The sequence below is a fragment of the Choloepus didactylus genome, chromosome 8 (genome assembly GCF_015220235.1).
Source record: "Choloepus didactylus isolate mChoDid1 chromosome 8, mChoDid1.pri, whole genome shotgun sequence".
Classification (NCBI taxonomy): Eukaryota; Metazoa; Chordata; class Mammalia; order Pilosa; family Megalonychidae; genus Choloepus; species Choloepus didactylus.
The window spans coordinates 34344965-34365991 of NC_051314.1; the positions used below are offsets into that span (position 1 = coordinate 34344965).

General features: G+C 36.7%; 1 protein-coding gene across 2 annotated transcripts in view; it reads left to right on the forward strand.

The window, feature by feature from the left end:
* The window catches only part of FGD6 (FYVE, RhoGEF and PH domain containing 6), a 140603-nt gene that overhangs the window by 17704 nt on the left and 101872 nt on the right, over positions 1-21027 (forward strand). The window contains exon 3 of one of the 2 annotated variants that reach the window (XM_037846275.1): positions 19969-20122. In XM_037846275.1, the coding sequence (XP_037702203.1) occupies positions 19969-20122 (154 nt within the window). The remainder of the gene's footprint in view (positions 1-19968; positions 20123-21027) is intronic. The other variant, XM_037846276.1, reaches the window with a different exon arrangement.

Sequence of the window (21027 nt, forward strand, 5' to 3'; positions counted from 1 at the left end):
ACACAGGGACTGTTTTGCAGCCATTGAAACAATTGGCTAAACTACATACACAGCAACAAGGCTGGATCTTAATAAAGTGCTAAAAGAAAAAAGTAGGAGACAGACTGGGTCTACAGCACAGTATAGGGATTCACAAAGTAAATATTTTGTAAGGCTAAAGTACTTTTGATTGTGAGATAAAAACTCTTATTATCTTACTGGGAAAATAGACTTAATTGAATGGTAGGTTTTTGTTTTTCCAAAGAGGCAGGTGACACACACCTCCAATTAGTAGAAGATTTCTTGGAGGAGGTAGGATTTCAGGAGCCTTTTGAAATGGGAGGGTAAGATCTGGAAAGCTGGGACAAGGGAAGACATTAAGTCGGGTCTGTGAGTTGAGAGATGTTCTCAGGTAAAGCACTAGGAGCGTTGTTGCTGGTGCCACTAACACTGGTCATAACCACTGACTGTGTCCACCAGGAAGCCTGTGGAGTCTACCTCCCAGGTCGGAATGATGGAGATCCTGCCTGTGACATTTTAATCTGGCATGTATATTCATGATGCTGTACCTCAAGTAAACTTGGTTTGTTTTATTTCAAGCAAATAAATGCCGTAAATCATATTTATAGAAAACATATTTAAATTCCTTCTGTGTACACTCTGCCAGGCTGTATTTGCATAAAATAATTACTGTGCTAATTTATAACAGGCTTCTCAAAAGCAAGCATGGTAAGACCTCTACTTGGTTGTTACAAGTAGATACATGTAGGTGAAAGTACTCAAGTACACTAATTTTTCAAATATCCTATAATTCAGACTTTTCAAATATCCTGTAATTCAGACTTGTAATTTTCCCTGAATTTAGTCCAAACTAAAACCTACCCAGAAATAGCTACTCAGTTGGCTTTGTTGTCAAGATGTTTCATTATCGAAGGAGGTACAGGTATGATCAATTTTTAGTCTACTGATGTGAATACTTATATGTTTCACTCCCTATCCTCTTATCCTGCGTTTTCTGTTAAAACAGGACAGAAAAGGGGCAGTGGAGTGATACTGCTCTGAAAGCTATTGTTATAATAGGAGCTGAAATCCTGGACCTCAGTATGCCAGTGTTCCCTGGCTGTTGTGTCCAAAGACTCCTGCCTAATAACAGTTCCTTTCAAAGGTCTCTGATTCTAACTGCTGGAGGGGATATGTTTAAGCAGTTTTATTCTCTAGTAGCTAATCAACTACTTCAGCGAGAGCTGGGTTTTCAGATTTTATTTTCACTTTTATAGAAATTAAGTAACTTAATTTCCCCTTGCATAAATCAGAAGCAAAAGAATCACCCTATTATGTCCTTATTTCAGGCTGATCTCAACATTTGGAGATGGAAGGAAAAAAATAGCCTGGAAATTAGAAGAAATTAAGGACAAGGAATTTGCAATTTGGTTTTTTTTTCATTTTTAATTGAAAATTTTATTAGGATAACAGGAGAGTCACATACTTAAAATTTCTAAGTACAGAGATTCTGTACTTAGAAATAACACAGAAAGACCCCCTGTACCCTTTACCCAGTTTTCCCCAATGGTAACATTTTGTAACACTATAGTATAATATCACAACCAGGATATTGGTATTGATAAAATCCACTGATCTTATTCCAGTTTCCCCAGTTTTACTTGTATTTATTTGTGTGTGTGTGTATGTATATAGCTATACAATTTTATAACTTTTGTAGGTTTATGTATTCACCACCATGGTCAAGAAACTGAACAGTTAAGTTCCATCACCACAAGGAGCCCTCTTGTTGCGTTTTTAAAAGCATACTCATCTCCCTTCTGCCCTACCCCTCAGCTCTTGGCAACCACTAATCTGCCCTTCATTTCTAAAATTTTGTAATTTCAAAAATGTTATATAAATGGAATTTTGTGGTATGTAACCTTTTGGAAATGGTTTTCTTTTACTCAGCATAATTCCTTGGAGATTCATCTAAGTTGTTGTGTGTGTCAATATTTCCTTTTTGTTGCTGAGTTGAATTCCATAGTATGCATGTACCATGGTTAAAGAACCTCTGGGCTGTTTCCAGTTTTTGACTGTTAAAAAGAAAGCTACTATGAACATTCATGTACAGTTTTTTGCGTGAACATAAGTTTTCATTTCTCTGGCATAAATGCCCAAAAGTAAAATTGATGGGTCGTATGGTAATTGCATGTTTAGTTTTATCAGCAAGTGCTAAACTCTTTTCCAGAGTGGCTGTACCATTCTATATTCTCAACAGCAACATATGAGTGATCCAGTTTCTCCACAACCTTGCCAGCATTTCTCACTATTTTTTATCCTAGCTTTTCTGATACGTGTGTAGTCATATCTCATTGTGGTTTTAATTTGCATCTTCTTGTTGACTAATGGTTTTAAACATCTTTTCATGTGCTTATTTGCCACCTCTACATCCTCTGTTCATGTCCTTTTTCCATTTTCTAATTGGATTGTTTGCTTTTTTTACTGCTTAGTTTTAATAGTTCTTGGCTAGTATTTTTTAAGAATTATTTTGTAAATAAGCATCATTTGGTTCTCCCACTCCTTAAAAAATAAAATTCAAACTCCTTAGTTTTGTATGTAAGATCTTTTGTAATCTAGCCCCAGTCTGCCTTTCTAATCTTATGCACTTCTTACACACCTGTACAAGAATGACCAACATTCTAAATACCCTGTTTTGTTTCTTAGCTTTCATAGCTTTGTTCCACTGCCTAAAAATCCTTTTGCCCAGACGTATTATTTCTTGTCCTTCTAGACCCAATGCAAATGATACCTTTTTTGGGGTAATCTCTGCTTCCAAGGTAAGAAAGGTAACAAAATTACCCCTACCTCCACCATATTGCTCTCTATCCACTTATCTAGTTCTGTTATTCTTTCTAACATTTCATACATCTGTCAGTATATTATCTGTTTATTTCTTTGCTCATCTGTCTCCCTGGCACATAGTAGGTGCTTAGTAAAAATATATTAAAGGAATCCATGAGAAAGTGAGTTTTTGGATACGTGTGTCCCTGCTTCATTTTACAGAATATTGCCTGGACTATCCTGTTTATAGTATAATAAAAATAATAGCTAACATTTACTGTATTGTTTTACAGTATACCAAACTGTACAAGGCACCCCTTTCCTTGGTTTTCTGCTGTCGCACAGCACTAACTTATCATTCTATCATAGCATTTTTAACCTCTCTCTACTTTATCCCCACCCCCCATCCCCCCCAAAAAAAACATATATGAGAATAAATATTTTAAGAGATTACAAGCACCTTTGTGTCCTTGGCCCCAGCAGATACCTGGCATAAAATAGGTGGTCATATCTGAGCAAATAGTTGTCAGATTAAATATTGCTTTTATTTGTGTGAGGTCAGAATCCAGCTGTATTTGGAGTAAACCTGTGTCCCACTGTCCAGGCTTCCAGACTGCACAGGAAACATCTGTTAATTTTGGAAAGCAATTACACTGATCTGGAGAATCACTGCTATTTGATAAAACAAAGCTCCTGTGGATTGGGAAATTGGGTTAAAAAGCCTTACATGCCTCTGTTCTTATTAGATACAAAGTGAACATCCTTCCACATTATGACACAATTGTGCAAGAAACAGTTCATTCCTCTAACTCCACTAGTCCTCTTACTAAAGCCTGCAGAAAGAAGGTGTGGGGTCTTGATTCCCATGCCAATCAAAGGTAGTTTTCAACAGTTTAAGTTTTACAGATTTTAAGGTATCTTCATGTGGTATTTAGAAAATGCAAAGAAATGTATCACTAAAAAAAAAAAATCAAAGTTTAATGAAATTATTTCTAAATGAAAGAACTGTCCCTGTGTCTCAAAAGTAGTAAGACTGAAAATGAAAATCTCTGGGCAGTCTATTGGTAGCTTTGGAGTTAGCAAAATTTGTTAAATTGTCCTCAGTCAAGGACCTAGGGAAAGGCCTGGTGAAATTTACATATATATATGTATGGAAATGATAAGAATGATTTAGCTATGGAAAATATTTTCCCTTGTAGGGTTAATTATCCGTATAATTATTTTGGGATTTGAACATGTATCTGTCTACCGAAATATGTAATTTTAGGCTCTTTGCTCTGTTGTCTCCATACAACATTTTAGTTTGGCTTAAATTTAAGTATCTTTTGTTATAGACCCCAGAATGGACTAGTTGGATATCTAGATAGAAAAAATGTAAGCATTTTACCTGAAGAGTTACAAAATCATGTAGAAAAATATAACTTAAAAGAAATAGAAACTTTTCCCCTTATTTTTTAGCATTCCCACGGTATAACAGAGAAAATCCCATGTCTTAGCTATTAGGAAGCCAGGTAAAATATGCTTATGGGTTTGCAGAAATAACCTGTGCAAACTATTTAATAGATTGTCTTTCCTCTTTATCTATTAAAATCTACCAAATACTATTCTAGTTAATAGGTACTTATGTTCATTCATGTGTGCAAAGCACTATATTTGAGGAAGTATAAAATGAACTTTAAAATAAAACGATATTAAGGCTAGTGAAGACTATAAAAGATCTGAAGGTTGAAAGAGTCTATGACTATTTAAAAAATGAATTTTGGTCTCATTAAAATATATGAAATATTTTTTGAGAGCAAAATTTAAATACAGCAAAAATAAGCAAATACATAAACTTTGGCTAGGTTCAGGAGATTTTTTTTAAGGTAAATTGATTTTAAATATGTTTTTATTAGGGTTATTTGATTCATTGGTGATGCTTTCATACAGTAGACTAAAATGAGATCTTAGCCGTTTTCTTGAATGTGGCCTTATTAAATTTAAATTAACTCTTGATAGTAGTAATTCTAAGCATCTTTAATTTTTATTGAGCACTCTCCCTGTTAAGGAGCAAAAGTGTTAGGGTTTTTTGTATGCTCTTCTGTACTCTACAAATTAATCTCTTCTCTGCCTGCTCATTGAAATCTTGGCCCCAATAAATACTGCTCTGGCTATAGTGCTAATACCTTGTGGGTAGATTCTTTAAGTAAAATCTGCGACTTTGAATAGAGAAGTGTTGGAGTTTATGGAAGCCTCCAGTTAACCATACTTACCTGATGCTCAGAATGAAAACATTCTTTCAACCCTGGTTTGCCTTACAAAGTGCAGGGAATTTATCCTTGAACCTGAAAATGGATAGTCTAGGGAGCTATGAGTGTGTTCATTTACCCTCTGTGTACAGGAATTATACTGGAAATTGTTGCCATAATCTGCATGTCAACATGGTCTATTTGTCTACATTTTGGGGGAGAACCAGATGTGGAATAACTGCTTGCAGCCCTTCCTCCTTCCTTGCTTGGACCTTTTCTTCCTAAATATTAAAAACAAACAAACAAACAAAAACGATTTCTGAGCAATGCTTAAAAGAATTGCTGTTCTTAATTCTTAAAATAATTAGTAATTCTTAAAATAATTGAGATTAGTAATTGAGAAGAGGGACTGGGGTTTTCAGTTCTTTTTTAGTTTATTAATATGAAATTTATATATAATTCTTATTTTTTAAAAAGTTGAATGTGCATAAAGTTAAAAATAAAATGCTCCATTTCCTCCCTCTCATTAACTCCCTCCCTGCCCCCACTCCACCCAAGAGAAATGTTTTTTGGGGTTTTGTTTGTTACTTTGCTAGTTGTGTTCTTTAATATGGAAAGTTTTAGACTAAAATGGAAAGTTTGGGAGTGGTTAAACTCTTTCCCTTGGGAGGCTATTGTTATCTGCTAGGTACACAAGAAAGACAGAGGCTGACAGCACTGTTTCCCGCAGGGCAGGAACTTTGTCTTCCTTCACTTGTAAAACCTTAGTGCCTAACATAAGCCTAATGCTCTAGGAGCATAATACATGGTTAGGGTAATAGGGGCACGTGTGCACATATGCATGAATGCAGGGTGCTTTCTATTTCTACCCACTCCTTAGTTCTCTCCTCTCTCTCTTTTCTTGTATCTTAATTTCTCCTTATTTTCCTCCTCTCCTCTTTTTTTTGTGTGTGTCTTTCGCTAGTGGCTCAGAGCTGGTGATTGGTGTTTTCAAGTGCAGTTTACTAGACTCTGCACTTTAAGCCAATATGAAACTGTATTTGGAAGATATAAGGGTATTTTGCTTTACATTGCAAAATGAAGTTCACATTTCCAAAGGAATCAGCCTGAGTAACCACATATGCTTTTTATACCATTCAGACCTTTTCTGCCTGTGTCGCTCAACAAATGTGATCAACATTTACCAAAGAGAGATGAGGCAGCTTTTTTAAAAAGTGCTTTAAAAACTATCTTCAGATGAAGTGGGATACCTCTAAATTAGTCACAATTTTATATTGGTGACTAAAATTCTTTTAGAAATAAGAGACAATATTGTAACTAATTATTCTATGCTCCATGATATTACTGTACAAGTAGTAAGCTACCAAAAGAAAGCCATGAAATTAAACAAGGAAAAGAAGCTCCAGGAGTGACCTGCTGCAAATCCTTGGCTCATATGACCTTAGTGCAGGAGTTCTTTACTCAGATGTATGAGGGGGGGTAATGAGCTGTTTCACATGACTAATAATGCAGAAGCTTCCCTCTGAGGTAATTTTTATACAATTCTAGGCTTTCAAGTGTCTACAGTAATTATTTTTCTTAATATTATAGCTTATTATATATATATCTATGTATGTATGGTGGGAGAGCACAAATAAGCGGGCTTTCTATGTAATTGAAAGGAATTGTTATTACTGCATTACTTGTATTAATTCATTTAATCCTCCCTTATCAGGTAGGCACTATTATTATTCCCATTTTATGGATGAGAAAACTGAGTCACAGTGAGGTTAAGAATTTACTTAACTGGTAGGTGACAGAGCTAAGATTCCAGCATAGGCACTTTGGCTCCAAAGCAGATATGCTCTTCTTGTGGGTAATCTACTGTACCAAGGGTCTGCAAACTTTTTATATAAAGGGCCAGATAGTAAATATTTCAGGCTTTGTGGGTCACATGGTCTTCATTGCAACTATTCAATTCTGTTGATTTAGCACAAAAGCAGCAACAGATAGTACAAAAATGAATGAAAGTGTCTTTGTTCCAATAAAACTTTATTTATGGAAGTACAAAAATGAATGAAAGTGTCTTTGTTCTAATAAAATTTTATTTATGGACACTGAAATTTGAATTTTATGTAATTTTCACATGTCAAAAATATTTTTCTTCTTGAATTTTTTAGCTATTTAAAAATGTAAAAACAATTCTTAGCTCACAGGCCTTATAAAAACAGGCAATAGGCCAGATTTGCCAAATCATACTTAACTATATATGTGTAAGATGTAAGGATAAAGTCCATTCATTTATTAATTCATTCTTGTCAGAAATAGAGAGATCAGGTATCATGCTGTTTGGGATTACCGGGGGTGAATAAGAACAAAAACTTCTTGTTCCTCTTGCCATTCTGCTTACTTAATTTAATGGATCAAGATATTCTCCATCATCTCATGCCTGCTTTTCAAAAAAGTTGTAATTTATTTCCTATTCATTATGTGTCCAGACAGGATCACACTATCTCATTAATGTTCATAGCAGGTGGTATTATCTCAAGTTTATAGTTTAAGGAAGTGTAACATTAAAGAGCCTAAATAGCCCGCCAGTTTCACACAGCCAAGCAAATATCTCTACTGAGGAGAGAAAGTATGAAAGGTACTTTTGCCCCTAGAAATGTATGAAATTACAGTGATATGTTTGTGACCCTCTCAAAATTGAATCTGTTTATCTCACTTATTGAACACGTTTATTTTCACTTCTGTTCCATTTTTCCTGACCCTAGCTTTCAAAAATATTACCCAAGTTTGATAGAAATGTTATGATTTTTCTTGGTTTCCCAATCAGGGAAGCTAAAAATAAATAAGGAGCCTGTCAGCAGGATAACTAGTGGAAAGATACACTGATGCATAGGATTAAGTGTGGAGGAAGAAACCCATGTCCTTTCTTGATGTCTTCCACAGCCTCCTAGTTTTTAGGAAAAGGACCTCTATCTCCGGGGAGCTCTCAGAAAGAAATGGGTTCTGTATGGATCTATGGGTTTATTGATGATTTATAGTTGGTCTAGAGCAGACCATTAAGACATTTCTTATGTGGATCATACCCGAGGAAGAAAAATAGTAAATAGAATTTTTCATGTGTAACTTTTTAAATAAGGAAGTGTCCTGATTATGTTCTGAGTAACAATTTAACTTCCCCCTCTCTGTCAACTTATTGATTCCCAAGCAACTTACTATCCTTTTCCTCATGTCAGTGGGAAATTCCAAGTGCAGGCTCTGTATCTGTTAGAAAATGAGACACTTTTTTAGATTTGCACAAAATAAAATCTGTAGATGAAAGCAGAAATCCTTTGGGTTTAACTACTGGCTTCCTTGTCATTTTTTACTATTTTGTTATAGTGGGTCTGTATTTAATGTAACATTTAACATCCTGTAATATGGAAAATGTCTCATTTCCATAACATGTAACGTTAATACATTTAACTTGGAAATTGCTTGAGTTTATCACAGCAGAGACTATTTGGATATATATGCAAGATGTATTTAGGTATACATGAAGCTACTGTTATACACTCTTCAATGTGATTTCTTAGAATAACCCTATTAGAAACTATCAGTGTACCTGCTTTATACTTACACGGATCCCAGAGTTGAGTTTAGAACCCTCTTTGGTGGCTGTTTAATAGCTTCCTCTTCACCCCATTGGTGAGGGAAGGATTCCCATGCTAAAGTTATGGGGATGGCCAAACACATGACATCCAACATTGGACAGATAAAATTGACAGCAGTTTATTAATTACATCTGCTCACAGCACAGGGAGGAGGACATAGTACGTCATGCAGGGCCACATGCAGTTGTACTTGGGAACAACGTGTACAACCAGGGGCCATGGGTGGCAGGCTTTATAGTATCAATAGAATGGGTGACCCCTGGTTCCTGCAGGAGGATGTGATTGGCTCGTATGAATAATTCTGCAGGTTGGCAGGTAACTGAAGCCTGCTACTCATGGAGAAGCAGGAATTGTGCCTGGTCTCCATGCTAAGGAGGGTTATTTTTCAAGGGGACCTTATCCATGGAAGCACAGTGGGGAGGGGTCTTGCAATAAAGCCATTCAAGCCCTCCCAATTTTACCAGATGTCAAGGGAATACATAACATTGGGCCTTAATTTTGGGCCTTACACCACAGTGCTTTCCTACTGAGTCACAGTCAAGAGTATGGTATGTGCAGAGGGAGTGGTCACATTTTTCAAAAGCCTCACCACCTTTTCACTGGCTGTTAGGATTAAGATGAAAAAATATTAGAGGAAGCAGTGTAGCATGTGCCATAGACACAAGAGCAAGTGGTCTCCCTATTAGAAAAGGGAGCCTGAAGGTGAGTTATTTTTCTCTCCTCTCCAACCAGCTTCAAACCCCTGACTTGGCTCCCACTCTAGTGTTAGACAGAACCTGGCAAAGCCAAGAGGAGGGGTTGGGTTTGAATCCCCCCTTCCCAACACGGACGGATGATCATTTCTTCTGCCTTGGCTGCTTGCCAGCCCTGTTAGCAATCTCTAGCTTGGCAGCTCTCATCACACAGAAATGCCCCACCCTACCTAAGGTCACCCCTTTCTTCATTCCCATCCATCCCTCCATGCCTTGGCACACCTCATTTCCTCTCCAGTCCTCTCCCACTCAGGACACCTTTGTTCCTCCTTCCATTTGCTGGAGCCTGTTCTCTCAAAAGACATCACCTCCTTACCATCCCCCACAGCCTGCCTGGTGTGCTTATTTCTTTACCTCTGTAGCCCTTAGTGTCTATGCACTGCCTTTATTATTTAGCATGAGTTAACTTTAAGTTGTTCTGTTTTTAGGAAATAGTCCTCGCCTTTATCCTGATTACTGTGGTTATCCCAATTACTTCTGCCTTTATCGGTTTAGGGAAGTTTCATACATCAGGTAAACAAGAGAAGCAATCAATAAGATTTACAGTTTGAACATTATCTATCACTAATTCTATTAGATTTTCTTCATCCTTTTTATCTCAGCCACTAAAATAATATATGCTATATAATAAGCCCTCAATGTTTACTGAAATAAAGGGTACAGCAGTTTTATATTTTTAAGTATTATAAAATATATATATAAAAAATGCATATATATGTGTGTGTGTGTGTATTAATCAGGGGTCTCCAGAAAAACAGAACTGACAGGTGATACACACACACAGAGATTTATTACAAGAAATTGGGTCACATGACCCTGGGGTCTGTCAAGTCCAAATTTCATACCGTCAGATACAAACTGGCAACTCCAATAAAGGTGATTCTGAAGTTGAGGCAGAAATTCTTTCTGATTCTGGAAATCTTCAGTTCTGGGTTTTAACACCGCCCACTGATTGGATGAGGAGACTCCCCACATTGCTGAGGGCAACCTCCCTTGTTGATTGTAGATGCAATCAACTGATTATAGATGCAAATCTTCCTAGGAAATACCCTCAGGGTAACAATTAGGCCATGTCTTGCTTGACCGAACAACTTGACACCATAACCTAAACAGATTGACACCTGAAATTAACCTTCACAATATGTTAATATTTATGCAAATACGAAGTGCTCTCATGTAGCCATCCCAACCTCATTATTTATTTCTAGCGGCATTTATTTGGTCTGATTCTAAGTAGTTACATATTACATTAAATATTATGTAATGAGGAGGTAAAAGGGAGAAATTATGTTAGGTCAACCCTAACTTTATTTTCTAAAAATTTTTTCAATTAAAAAAAAACCATGTTGTTACAATGACAAAACTATGTTGGGAACCTGCTATATTTTATTTGGAAGCACATCTAACGTCAATAGAATGCTTTTCTGTTTGCATTGACCAAAAGATTTCTGTTCACATTTCTTGAAGAACATTTTGAGGAGCCCTCCAAATACTAAGAAAACAGAATTGCTGGTACTAAATGTTTGATGTTTGTTTTAGATAGTGTTTGTTGCAGGAGAATTTTTTACAACAGTGGATTCCCCTGTGGTTAGGAGCATCTCAGACTTGAACTTCGTGTCTCCCAGCTAGAGGGAAAACAGTGTCTCCAGGACTGTGGTCCTCCTTGAGCTACTCTTGTGTCATTGAGATAGCACGAGGAACCCTGGGGCCATAACCACCCTTGCAGGCCGGGGAGCCCTGTGAGAGATGCCTAACAGTAAGGTGCTCTTCACCTTGTCACAGTCAGCAAGCTGTGTGGTCACTTCTCTGTCCCTGGCGGATGGTTGAATAATCACTCTACTGACTTTTTTCCTTCCCCTGCTGGTCAGAAGGTAACCCCTCCTGCCTATTATTTACAGACTAATCTAAAGACTATCTAGTGTTAATGGCTCTCCTCAAAAAGCCCCTAGAGGGGGAAAGGGAAAGGCATAGTTCTGTTATCAGTTAAAAGGGATAAAAGAAAGGCAACCCTGAAAATGTGCAGACCTCCAGTCCTGGGGAGTGGGGAGGAAGTGGGGGAACAAGTATCTTTCTTTCTAATTCTTATCGCTCAGGAAATTATCCCCAGTTTGTGCTTTGAGCCACCTTTTGTAGAACTTCACAGTTTCTGTGTGTGAATGTGTGCATTGTTTTTGAAAAAATAATAATGCATATTTTAAAAGTGTTAAAAATGTTTTTAAAAAGCACCAATGGGTAGATAATAAAATCTCTCCCTTAACTCACTTCCTTACTCCCAAAGGCAACAACTGTTATCAATTTCTTCTGTATTTTTCCAGAGATAGTGGTGTATTTGCAATATACGCACATACACGTACACTTGTTCTTTCTTTTTTTTCACAAATGGGCCTTGATTTCTTTTAAACTCAACAGTATTTCCTAGAGAACAACCTATTTAATAGATCTGTGTCATTTTTTAAACAGCTATGTAGTAATTCATTGTGTGGCTATACCCCAATTTATTTAACCAGTCTCCTACTAATGGACATTGATTGAAATTCTTTTTAAACCTGCTTTTCTTTAGGTAAACCTTAATAACTTCATAACTAATTACATAAAGGAATGTAAGTATCAGGGTAGGTTCTCTTCTATTTTAAGGAACTTTGAAATTCCATGTATATATATATTTTTAACCATTTTTATAGTTGTCCTTTGAGGACTGTATTTTAAATGGCAGCCTGGAGGTTGATTTTGTTTTCAATCAGTAGGGTACAATTTTAAGAATCTTAGTAATAAATGCATTCCTGGGAAATGGGGATGGAAATGGTATTTATAAGGATGGAGATTTTGCCCCTGGAAAATTACAGACCCATTTTTCAAATTCCATCACTGAAGCTGGTGGTAGTGCTTTCTAAGAGAGTCACCAGTCAATTTTAGATAGTCCTCCAGTACACATTTCAGGAAAAGTGGGTATTTTTCTGTGCTTTCTTTTTCTGAAGCCATAGAACCCCAGTTTCTAGTTGTAAACTCATGATTGTTAGGACTTCTAAAATTCGTGAACCAAAAAGTAAAACATTAATAGTGCACATTTTATGCTGAAAGTTTCTCTTCCTTCTTCTAACAAACTCCTGCTGTGCTACCCCTTTAAATTTTTTAGTGATTTTATTTATTTTTATTCTGTGGTTATTAATCAAAGTATTTAAATAAAAAGTTAATGTACTACATAAATCTATGTTAAATTATAGATTTATTTTACTGAAATTGTGGTAATAAAAAATCACTAATTTTGTGTCCTAACCTTTAGGCAGGCTCACAAAGAACTAGAATTAATGTCTATACCTTTCCATGGGAGAAAGGATTTTTTCATTTGTACTGTAATAGGGACAACAGCCAACCATTACCACATATATTATTGAAACATCAGTATTTCTTTTTTAGTCAAAATGGTTAATAATGGAATTCCAGACCTATTAGATGATCTGGTTTACCTCTCAGCACAGAGGAGTTATACTTGTTGAACTTGATATCTGTTCAGGTCAGATAAGTTTGCCTCAGATTTTGTGTTATCTATTGGCTTTTTTTTTTTTTTTTTTTTTTTTATGTTTTTTAATATATTTTTTATTGTGCATTTTAACATACATGCATAATAGTGATAACTTTCAAAGCATGGTTTAAAAAGTAGAGAGTAAATTTCAAAGAATGTTATGAGTTACAGTTGCATCCTTTGTTATATATTTATTGTAAAATATAACCTATATACAGAAAGATGATAACTTTCAAAGTACAATTGAACAAGTAGTCATATAGGCAATTTCAAATAATGTTATGGGTTACATTTAAACAGTTTCAGTTCTTTCCGTATTATGAAATATAAGATATAAACATAAAGGTGATGACACTCAAAGTACAATTTAACAGGTACCTATAGAGCAAATTTAAAGAAAATTATGGGATACAGTTCCACCATGCCCATTATTTCCTGTTAGCTATTCTTATACCCTAGCATCTAAAAATATATTCATATAAAGATTCAGTATTCATAACCCTTTGTGAATCATATCTTATTTTTTATTAATATTATTTATCAAAAAGCTTTTTAAAATTTTTAAACAAAATGAAACAAAGGGATAAGAAAAACAAATAACCTAAAATGACCACATTGCTTCCAACATGTCTCTTCCATACTACAAGAAAATTAACAAACCATAACAAAACAAAGGGATAAGAGAAACAAATAACCTAAAATAACTAAAATGCTTCCAACATGTTCTTACCATACCCAAGAAAATGTACATTTCTTGTTTTCTTTCATCTCTAGCTATTTAGTAATTTCTTTTGCAGTTTCTTCTTCGACCAACTGATTGATTTGATCAGTATATGTCTTAGAGTGGGTTTACTTGGATTTGTTCTATTTGGAGTGTTTTGGGCAACTTTGTTTCACACATTTATGTCATTCAGAAGGGTTGGGAAGTTTTCCCCAACTATGTCTTGAAACACTCTACTTAGCCCTTTACTCTTCTTCTGGGATACCAATGATTCTTATATTTGTGCACTTCATCTTGTCCATTATTTCCCTGAGATTTATTTCAAATTTTTTAATTTTTTCAACATTTATTCTTTTGTGTGTTCTCATTCCTTTACTCTGTCTTCTAGTTCAGTAATCCCCATCTTCTGCCTCTTGAAGTATGCTGTTATGTGTCTCTAGTATATTTTTAATTTGATCACCAATATCTTTTGTTTCCATAAGGTCTGCTATTTTTTTTTAATTTACTCTTTCAAATTCTTCTTTATGATTTTCCAGGGTCTTCTTGATGTCCATTGTGTCTTTAGTTATCTCAGTGTTGTTGTTTTGGAGCTTTGTGTGTAATTTTTAAATTAATTACTCAACATTTTATGAGTGTTCTGGATTTTGAATTTTCCTGTTTGGCTTGTCCATATCTTCTGATTCTTCAAGTGCTTTTTGATTTTCTGTTGGCTTTGGGGCATTTGCTTATATTGGTGATTATTTTGGGAAATGCAGGATTATTTGAGCATTTATATATAATTTGGCATAGCTACAGCTTGGTGGGATGCACTTTCTTTGTCTTACCAGCAGGTGGAGATCTTGAGCCACCTCTTACCCACTAGCCTGCCATCTCCGAACTTTTTCTGAGTTCTGGGTGGGGTCCAAACTAGATGGATCCAATAAGTGCAGCAGTTTCCTGTGTGCATTTGAGACAGCCAGCCCTGTGCAAGGGGGATGGACCCTAAACATTTCAGCAGGGAGTCCACTCCAGGGCACAGTGGTCCTGGCAATTCCCAGAGCTGTGATTGGACACTCTGGGGCTGTGGAGCTGCATGTCTCATCTTCCAGCTCAGATGCACCCCAGTCACTGTCCACCATGTGCCTGGGATTCTTTTGTGCTGGGGTATCTATTGGCTTTTATGTTCTGTCGCCCTGGCTCTGCAGATGCTTAAAATAAATGTGCAAGACCCTGTGTTTGGAAAACCTAAAAGCATGACACAAATAGATGCATCTTGCATTATTAGAAGATGAAAATGGCCACATACGGCTATTTCCGAAGTTCTGCCATGTTTCCTAAAAGAGAGATGGCTTACTCATTTTGGGGGTAGTTCCCAGGAAAATCATCTGAGTGGGGAATGGAGAAAATTCCAGAAGTACTGTGAAATTGAGAAGAAGACCCCGAAAATGAGAATTAAAATGGTTTTTAAATTGTTTTTTGTTGATTTGATACATGATTTTCATGTGACACTAGAAACTGCAATTTCATAAGGGAACTGAAGTAACAAAAGCTTCTTGGTGAAACTAAACACAAATAATTTCTAGTGAAAATTGTGAACTGATTTTAATATATTTGTCATATTATAATTCATAACTTATTTTAAGTTTTTTTGCTAATTTTTTCCATGTAATGTTCATCTTTTAAGTTCTTAATGGTAGTTTTCTACTCATTCTATGACAAACATGAAAGCAGCCAAAGGAAACATATAATCACCAGGTCATAATGAGACAGCGTTTGAAAAATTTATAACAACATCCTGAGGGACGAGCAGGTTTGTTCAGTTTGGGGCAGAGTAGAGAGAAGAGGAAAAGTAAGATCACAGAAGTTCAGATTTACATGTTGTGACTTAGAAGTGAGAAAGAAACAATTCTGAAGATGAGGGTATTGGAATAATCTTTATTCATGTGTTTGAGGCATTGCATAGACCATTATTTAAGGGGCTCAGAATAAAATCACAGGCAAGAGAAGGAAAAGATTACTGGATTTGTCAACAGCAGAGGAGCCGGTTCAGTGCTTTGGAAGGGTTATTCAGTTAACTCTGCTTCTCCTTTTTGCCTCTCTGCCATCCTTGTCTTTCTCCCTTCCCCTTGCTGGATTTTTTAATTTACTGGAAGTTTACAAGGATGTTTTGTGGTGAACCCTGGCAACTTTTATGCGCAACCCCACTTCTAATAAAAATTTTTAGAAGTGGATTAGATGTTTTTGAAAAGACAATTCCTTCTAAAAAAGATCTTCCTTGATGTGACATCTTACCTGAAAGAGAAATTTGGTATATTTCTAGTGGAGGATGTACTGTCCATTTATAGAAAATAACATAAACAAACAAACAAACAAAAATAGGTAATTAAAGAAAAGTGATGGCATTGAATAATCTTCAGTCCAGATTTCTAGATCTTGGCATGTGGAATTGAAGATACAGTTGCCTAATCAATAGACATTTATTTCTGGCTTTATTAGCCTCTGTCTTTATTCTAGTATCCTGGAAAAAAACTGATTCTCTAGAAACATGGCTCCTTCCAGAAGCAAATCTGACTTGGAAAGGATGGCCTGGGCAAGTAGAACCCAGACTTGCCTCTGTTCTGGTTACTGTTGCAGCTTACTTTCCTTTTACTTAGGTTGTTAAGTTATGAAATAACTAGACAGGAAGGTGTGGTGGAAATACTAGATCCTGTTCTTTTAATTTCCATAAAGCAGACAGTGTTAGGATGTTATCTTTCTGATAGTGGGACAGAAATAACAAGAATAGAAGATCCCCAAACTAAATGGCTACTATCAGTAAGGAATCCATATTTAATTATCAGAAGTTTAAAATTACCTAGGTATTTGGAAGCTACAAACAATCATGTGGAAAAATATTTTAATCATTTTTCTCTTTTTAATTATATAGAAATAGGCATATAAATGCAGATGCTAGATGTCACCGTTTCCAAATTTGTTGTTAAATCCATCATCTTTCCTTCAAAATCGGGTACCTCTTTACAAGTCTCTTTTAGTTGACGTAACCCTCATTGTGCTGGTGACCTGGACTTGATACCTTGAGGTCTTCCTTGAGTTTTTCTCCCATTCCTTTTCTCTAGACACTGATGAGTTTTCTTCCTCTTACATTCATCCCTTCCTCTATTTCCTGATGTAGTTACCCTGGTTCAGGCCACCTGCTCTATTGAAATGACCTCCTAGTAACCGCCTTCCACTTCTTCTGTCCCTCTCCCCACTCCCTACCCCTAGTTAATTCATTTGCATTGGGTGGCAAGATTAATCCTCCTCAAGACCACTTTGCACTGCGCATTTTCCTCCCTCCTAAGCGTCAGAAGTCATAAGTGAAATCTCTACTGTTTATGGCAGGAGTTCCCTTTCAGTGTGTGTAAAGTTAAGTCTTTGAGGTCTACTAGACCTCTGAAAGGTCCTTTTGGAGCCTCTTTAGCTATTTTTCACACCCCTTGTCAGTCTGACGCCTGCCATCTTTGTAAAGCTTGTTTTCCATTATTTATAAGAGACTCCTGCTGCAGCCAAAATGTTCTCCTTTTTGTCTCCTGAATACAAACATTCCCACTTCACACATTGAACAGGATGTCGAGGATGCCCTTTCTTCTTTAAGCTATACAACATTTTCAGTTTTTTCCTCAAATCTTTCTATATGATCACCACTCCCATAAACGTAAATTCTCCTGAAATTTAACACCTATTGCTTTCTAATAGCATTTTTGTTCATTCAGTAAAAACTTGAGGGCCTATTATGTGTCAGGTACCATGTTGGGGATTCAACTGACAAAGACATTTCCTTGTTTCTTAGGAGTTTACCTTTTAATGAGAAAAAAATATATACCACCAAATGTAGTCCAGTGTGATAGTATAGGATTTGAAAGAGACAAGTAAACCAATTTGGGATAGGGAGGGGGGGTCGGAATATGTTTTCTGTAGGAAAGCAGTTTTAGGAACTAAAGTCTCCCAACACTAGATTCCTTTTCTGTTCTTTATAGATGTGGCAACCAACTGGTTAATATCTTAATAATAGCTTTCCAAACTTTTGGCCAAGAAACGCCTATCAGCTCTCTCTTTAGACAAAATAAACTTAGTTTCTTCACAGATGCTATTAGCTCTATTATGAATTACCTGAAATTCATATATGCTGGGGTCTAAAACAGCACCCAGATGGGCTGATTCAAAAAGCTTTTTACAGCAGCACTTCTCATACAAATCACTGGGATTTTGATTCAGTAGGTCTGTGTGGGGCCTGATATTTTGTGTCTAAGAAACTCCCGGGTGATACTGCTGCTGCTCATAGGTGAAACATATTTCGACTAACAGGATCTTAGAGGATGTAAAGAGATAAGGATTTAAGACAAAAGGAAGTGTAGATATGTTTTCCTCTGTCTATGTGGGTGGAGCCTCTCAGTTACTCTGCCTAGTCTAAATCAACAACTGATTACCCAGCTGGGTTGGGTTCATATCTCTGCACGCAGAGACAGGGAAGCTTGCTGCCCCCGCCCCCCCCCCCCTCTGGTAGTGAGTCTTCTTGGTGTCATGATAAGGTGTGCACCTACCTGACTGAGGCTGTGATGTGGTTCCCTGAGGCCCCTGGCCACTGATTAATAGGAAACCCATCTTTAGCAGTGGGAGGTGTTCCTTTTGGCATTCTGCCTCCATCCAACTGGTTTGCCTAACAGTTGGGCTCCAGTCTGTATACTACAATGTGTAATCAGGAACTGGCAGAAAATTTAGCTTTAGCTTTTAAGATTCCCATTAGAAATTCTCCTAACTTGTAGGAGCCTTGGCAGATTGAGTGACCAGCCCTTGACCTGCGAGAGTGGAATGCAATTGCCTCTTTATTCTGCTTGAATGTTTGCCTTGAGGATTTTCTGGGGATCTTTTACCAGCTCCACCTATGCTCTCTTACACCATGGATATTTTTGTAGACTGAAGACAGGAAAGCAGTTGCTACAGGCAATTTGTTCCTGAAGTCTTTACAGCCAACACTAGAAAGAATTATTTCCATCTTCCTCCTGGGGAACTTTCCTGTGGAATTCCCCGACAGATTGAATTGCAACAGTGACTTGGATTCAAGAAATCTTGTTCAGAGTAACTGTTGGAATACAAACAGGGACATGTTGATGATGTCAAATTGGTGAGTAGTTGGTAAATGGCCTAGTACAGTGGTTTTCAAATGTCTTCATGTATAAGAATCACCTGGAAAGCTTGTTAAAACTCACATTGCTAGGCCCTAACCCCTGATTTTCTGATTTGGTAGGTCTGGAGCAGAACCCAAGGATTTGTAACACCCCTGTTCCTTCCCATGTCTTGTGATATGGTCACATAAAAGACAATCAGTGATGACCAGGGAAGTGGGCACATGTTCACAGTAGCACATACATTGTTGATCACAATCACCATCATTACCTACCAGTTCTCATAGATTTGTCAGTTGCTTTTAAAAATCAACAGGAATAACGACTACAACCCCCCCCCCCCAAAAAAAGAACCCACCCAAACCCACAGACTCTGAGACTCAAGGAAGCAGCAGCTCTTCTGATGTTCCCATGCCGTCTATGCTTTTTGTGGTTGCCCAATCCACCTCCCATAAAATTTCCTGGTTTTTACTAAGAGTACAGATCCAATCTTTTAGGGTACAGTTATATGGAAGTACAGGGTCTTAGTTTGCCAGGACTACCATGACAAAGACCACAGAATGGGTTGGCTTGAGCAATAGGAATTTACTGTCTCACAGTTTTAGAGGCTAGAAGTCTGACATTAAGATTTTGGCAGACCATACTTTCTCCTAGTCTGTAGGATTCTGCTACCGGCTCAATCTCTTCCTACATCATATGGCAATCTGTCTCTTTCTCCTTCTCTGGTTTCTATTCCTCCTGCTCAGTCAGTTCCTTATAGGAATCCAGGCATAATGGATTAAGACCCACCCTTATTCATTTTGGCCTCACCTTAACTAATAACATATTCAAAGATCATATTTACAAATGGGTTCACACCCTTAGGACTGGAGGGTTAGGACTTGAACATGTCTTTTATGGAGGAAATTATTCAGTTCCCAACACATAGGATGGGAGCAGCTGGAAAACTTGCTTCCCACCCACCTTCTACCACTAAGATGCATGTTTTTCAACATGACCCATTCCATTTTAATCCCCTCGAAAATTTGGGTTGGGAGAAGGAGAAAGGGAAAGGGACATTTTGCTGACCTGGTTATTTCTTTCCCTTGTACGTTTCTTAAATCACAAGGATAAGATGGTTGATTTTGTTTGTCTGTTTTTGACTAATGTGACACTTTCTATTAAAGAAGTTCCAGAGCATCCCAGGAGGGACACCACGAGCTGGACCTTGGTCTGGGTGACCTTCCCTCGGATGAGGAGGAAGTCATCAACAGTTCTGATGAAGACGATGTCAGCTCTGATTCTAGTAAAGGAGAGCCTGACCCGCTAGAAGATAAACAGGTATATTTTAATATTTGTTTCTACTTTTGTGTTTGTTGGCCTCTCACTATGCTTGGGAATAATATTTATCAGCATGATAGGCAAAAAACCATAGTGGGTTTTCTTAAAACTTAATAAAGTGTTTTTTCTAATTTAACTTTGATTTCTGCTGTAATGCAGAGCCCTAAGATGTTTTATTTCCAAGTGCATATCACTTAGAGATTATTTAGTGATTTTTGAGAAATGATGTCTGATAGTGTCTACTGGCTTTCTTTTTGATTACTAAAACCCCTCTTAGGATTGTTCCTTGTACTGCTACCAATTTTACTTAGACTTCTTGAAAGAAAGGAATTTTATGTATTTTCACACTCGGTCAAATATTTTCAGGGGTCAAATAAAGATTGCTGTTAGTACATCAGCATTTGCTTTTTAAAAAAATCCAGTGTCTGTGTCTGTGTGTTTGTGCATGTGTTGGGGATATAAATGAAACAAGATTGCCTTTGTGTTGATAGTTGTTTAAGTTGTGTGACAAGTCCATAGGGATTCATTATACTGTTTTGCCACTTTGGAATGAATTTGAAATTTTCCATTATAAAAAGTTTTTTAAAAGCAAAATTTTGTAAAAGTATTCAAATATCTTTTCATTTTAAATCACATTTCTTTAAATAAGGACATAATTAGAGGAAAAATTAGTACATCAGCAATATTCCCAGGATGTTTTGGAATATTACAAGGGGATGGAATTTGAAGGGATCCACAGCATATCAAGCCAAGGAGAAAATCCATTTCACCCTAACACCTATACCGTAATTTATTAATTGATTATGCTTCCAGTTTAACATTTTTGCTCAGTTTAAATTCATTTTCAGCCTTAAATGAATGGCACCTGTTGTGCAATTATCTGGATTTAAGTCCCAACTCCAGCA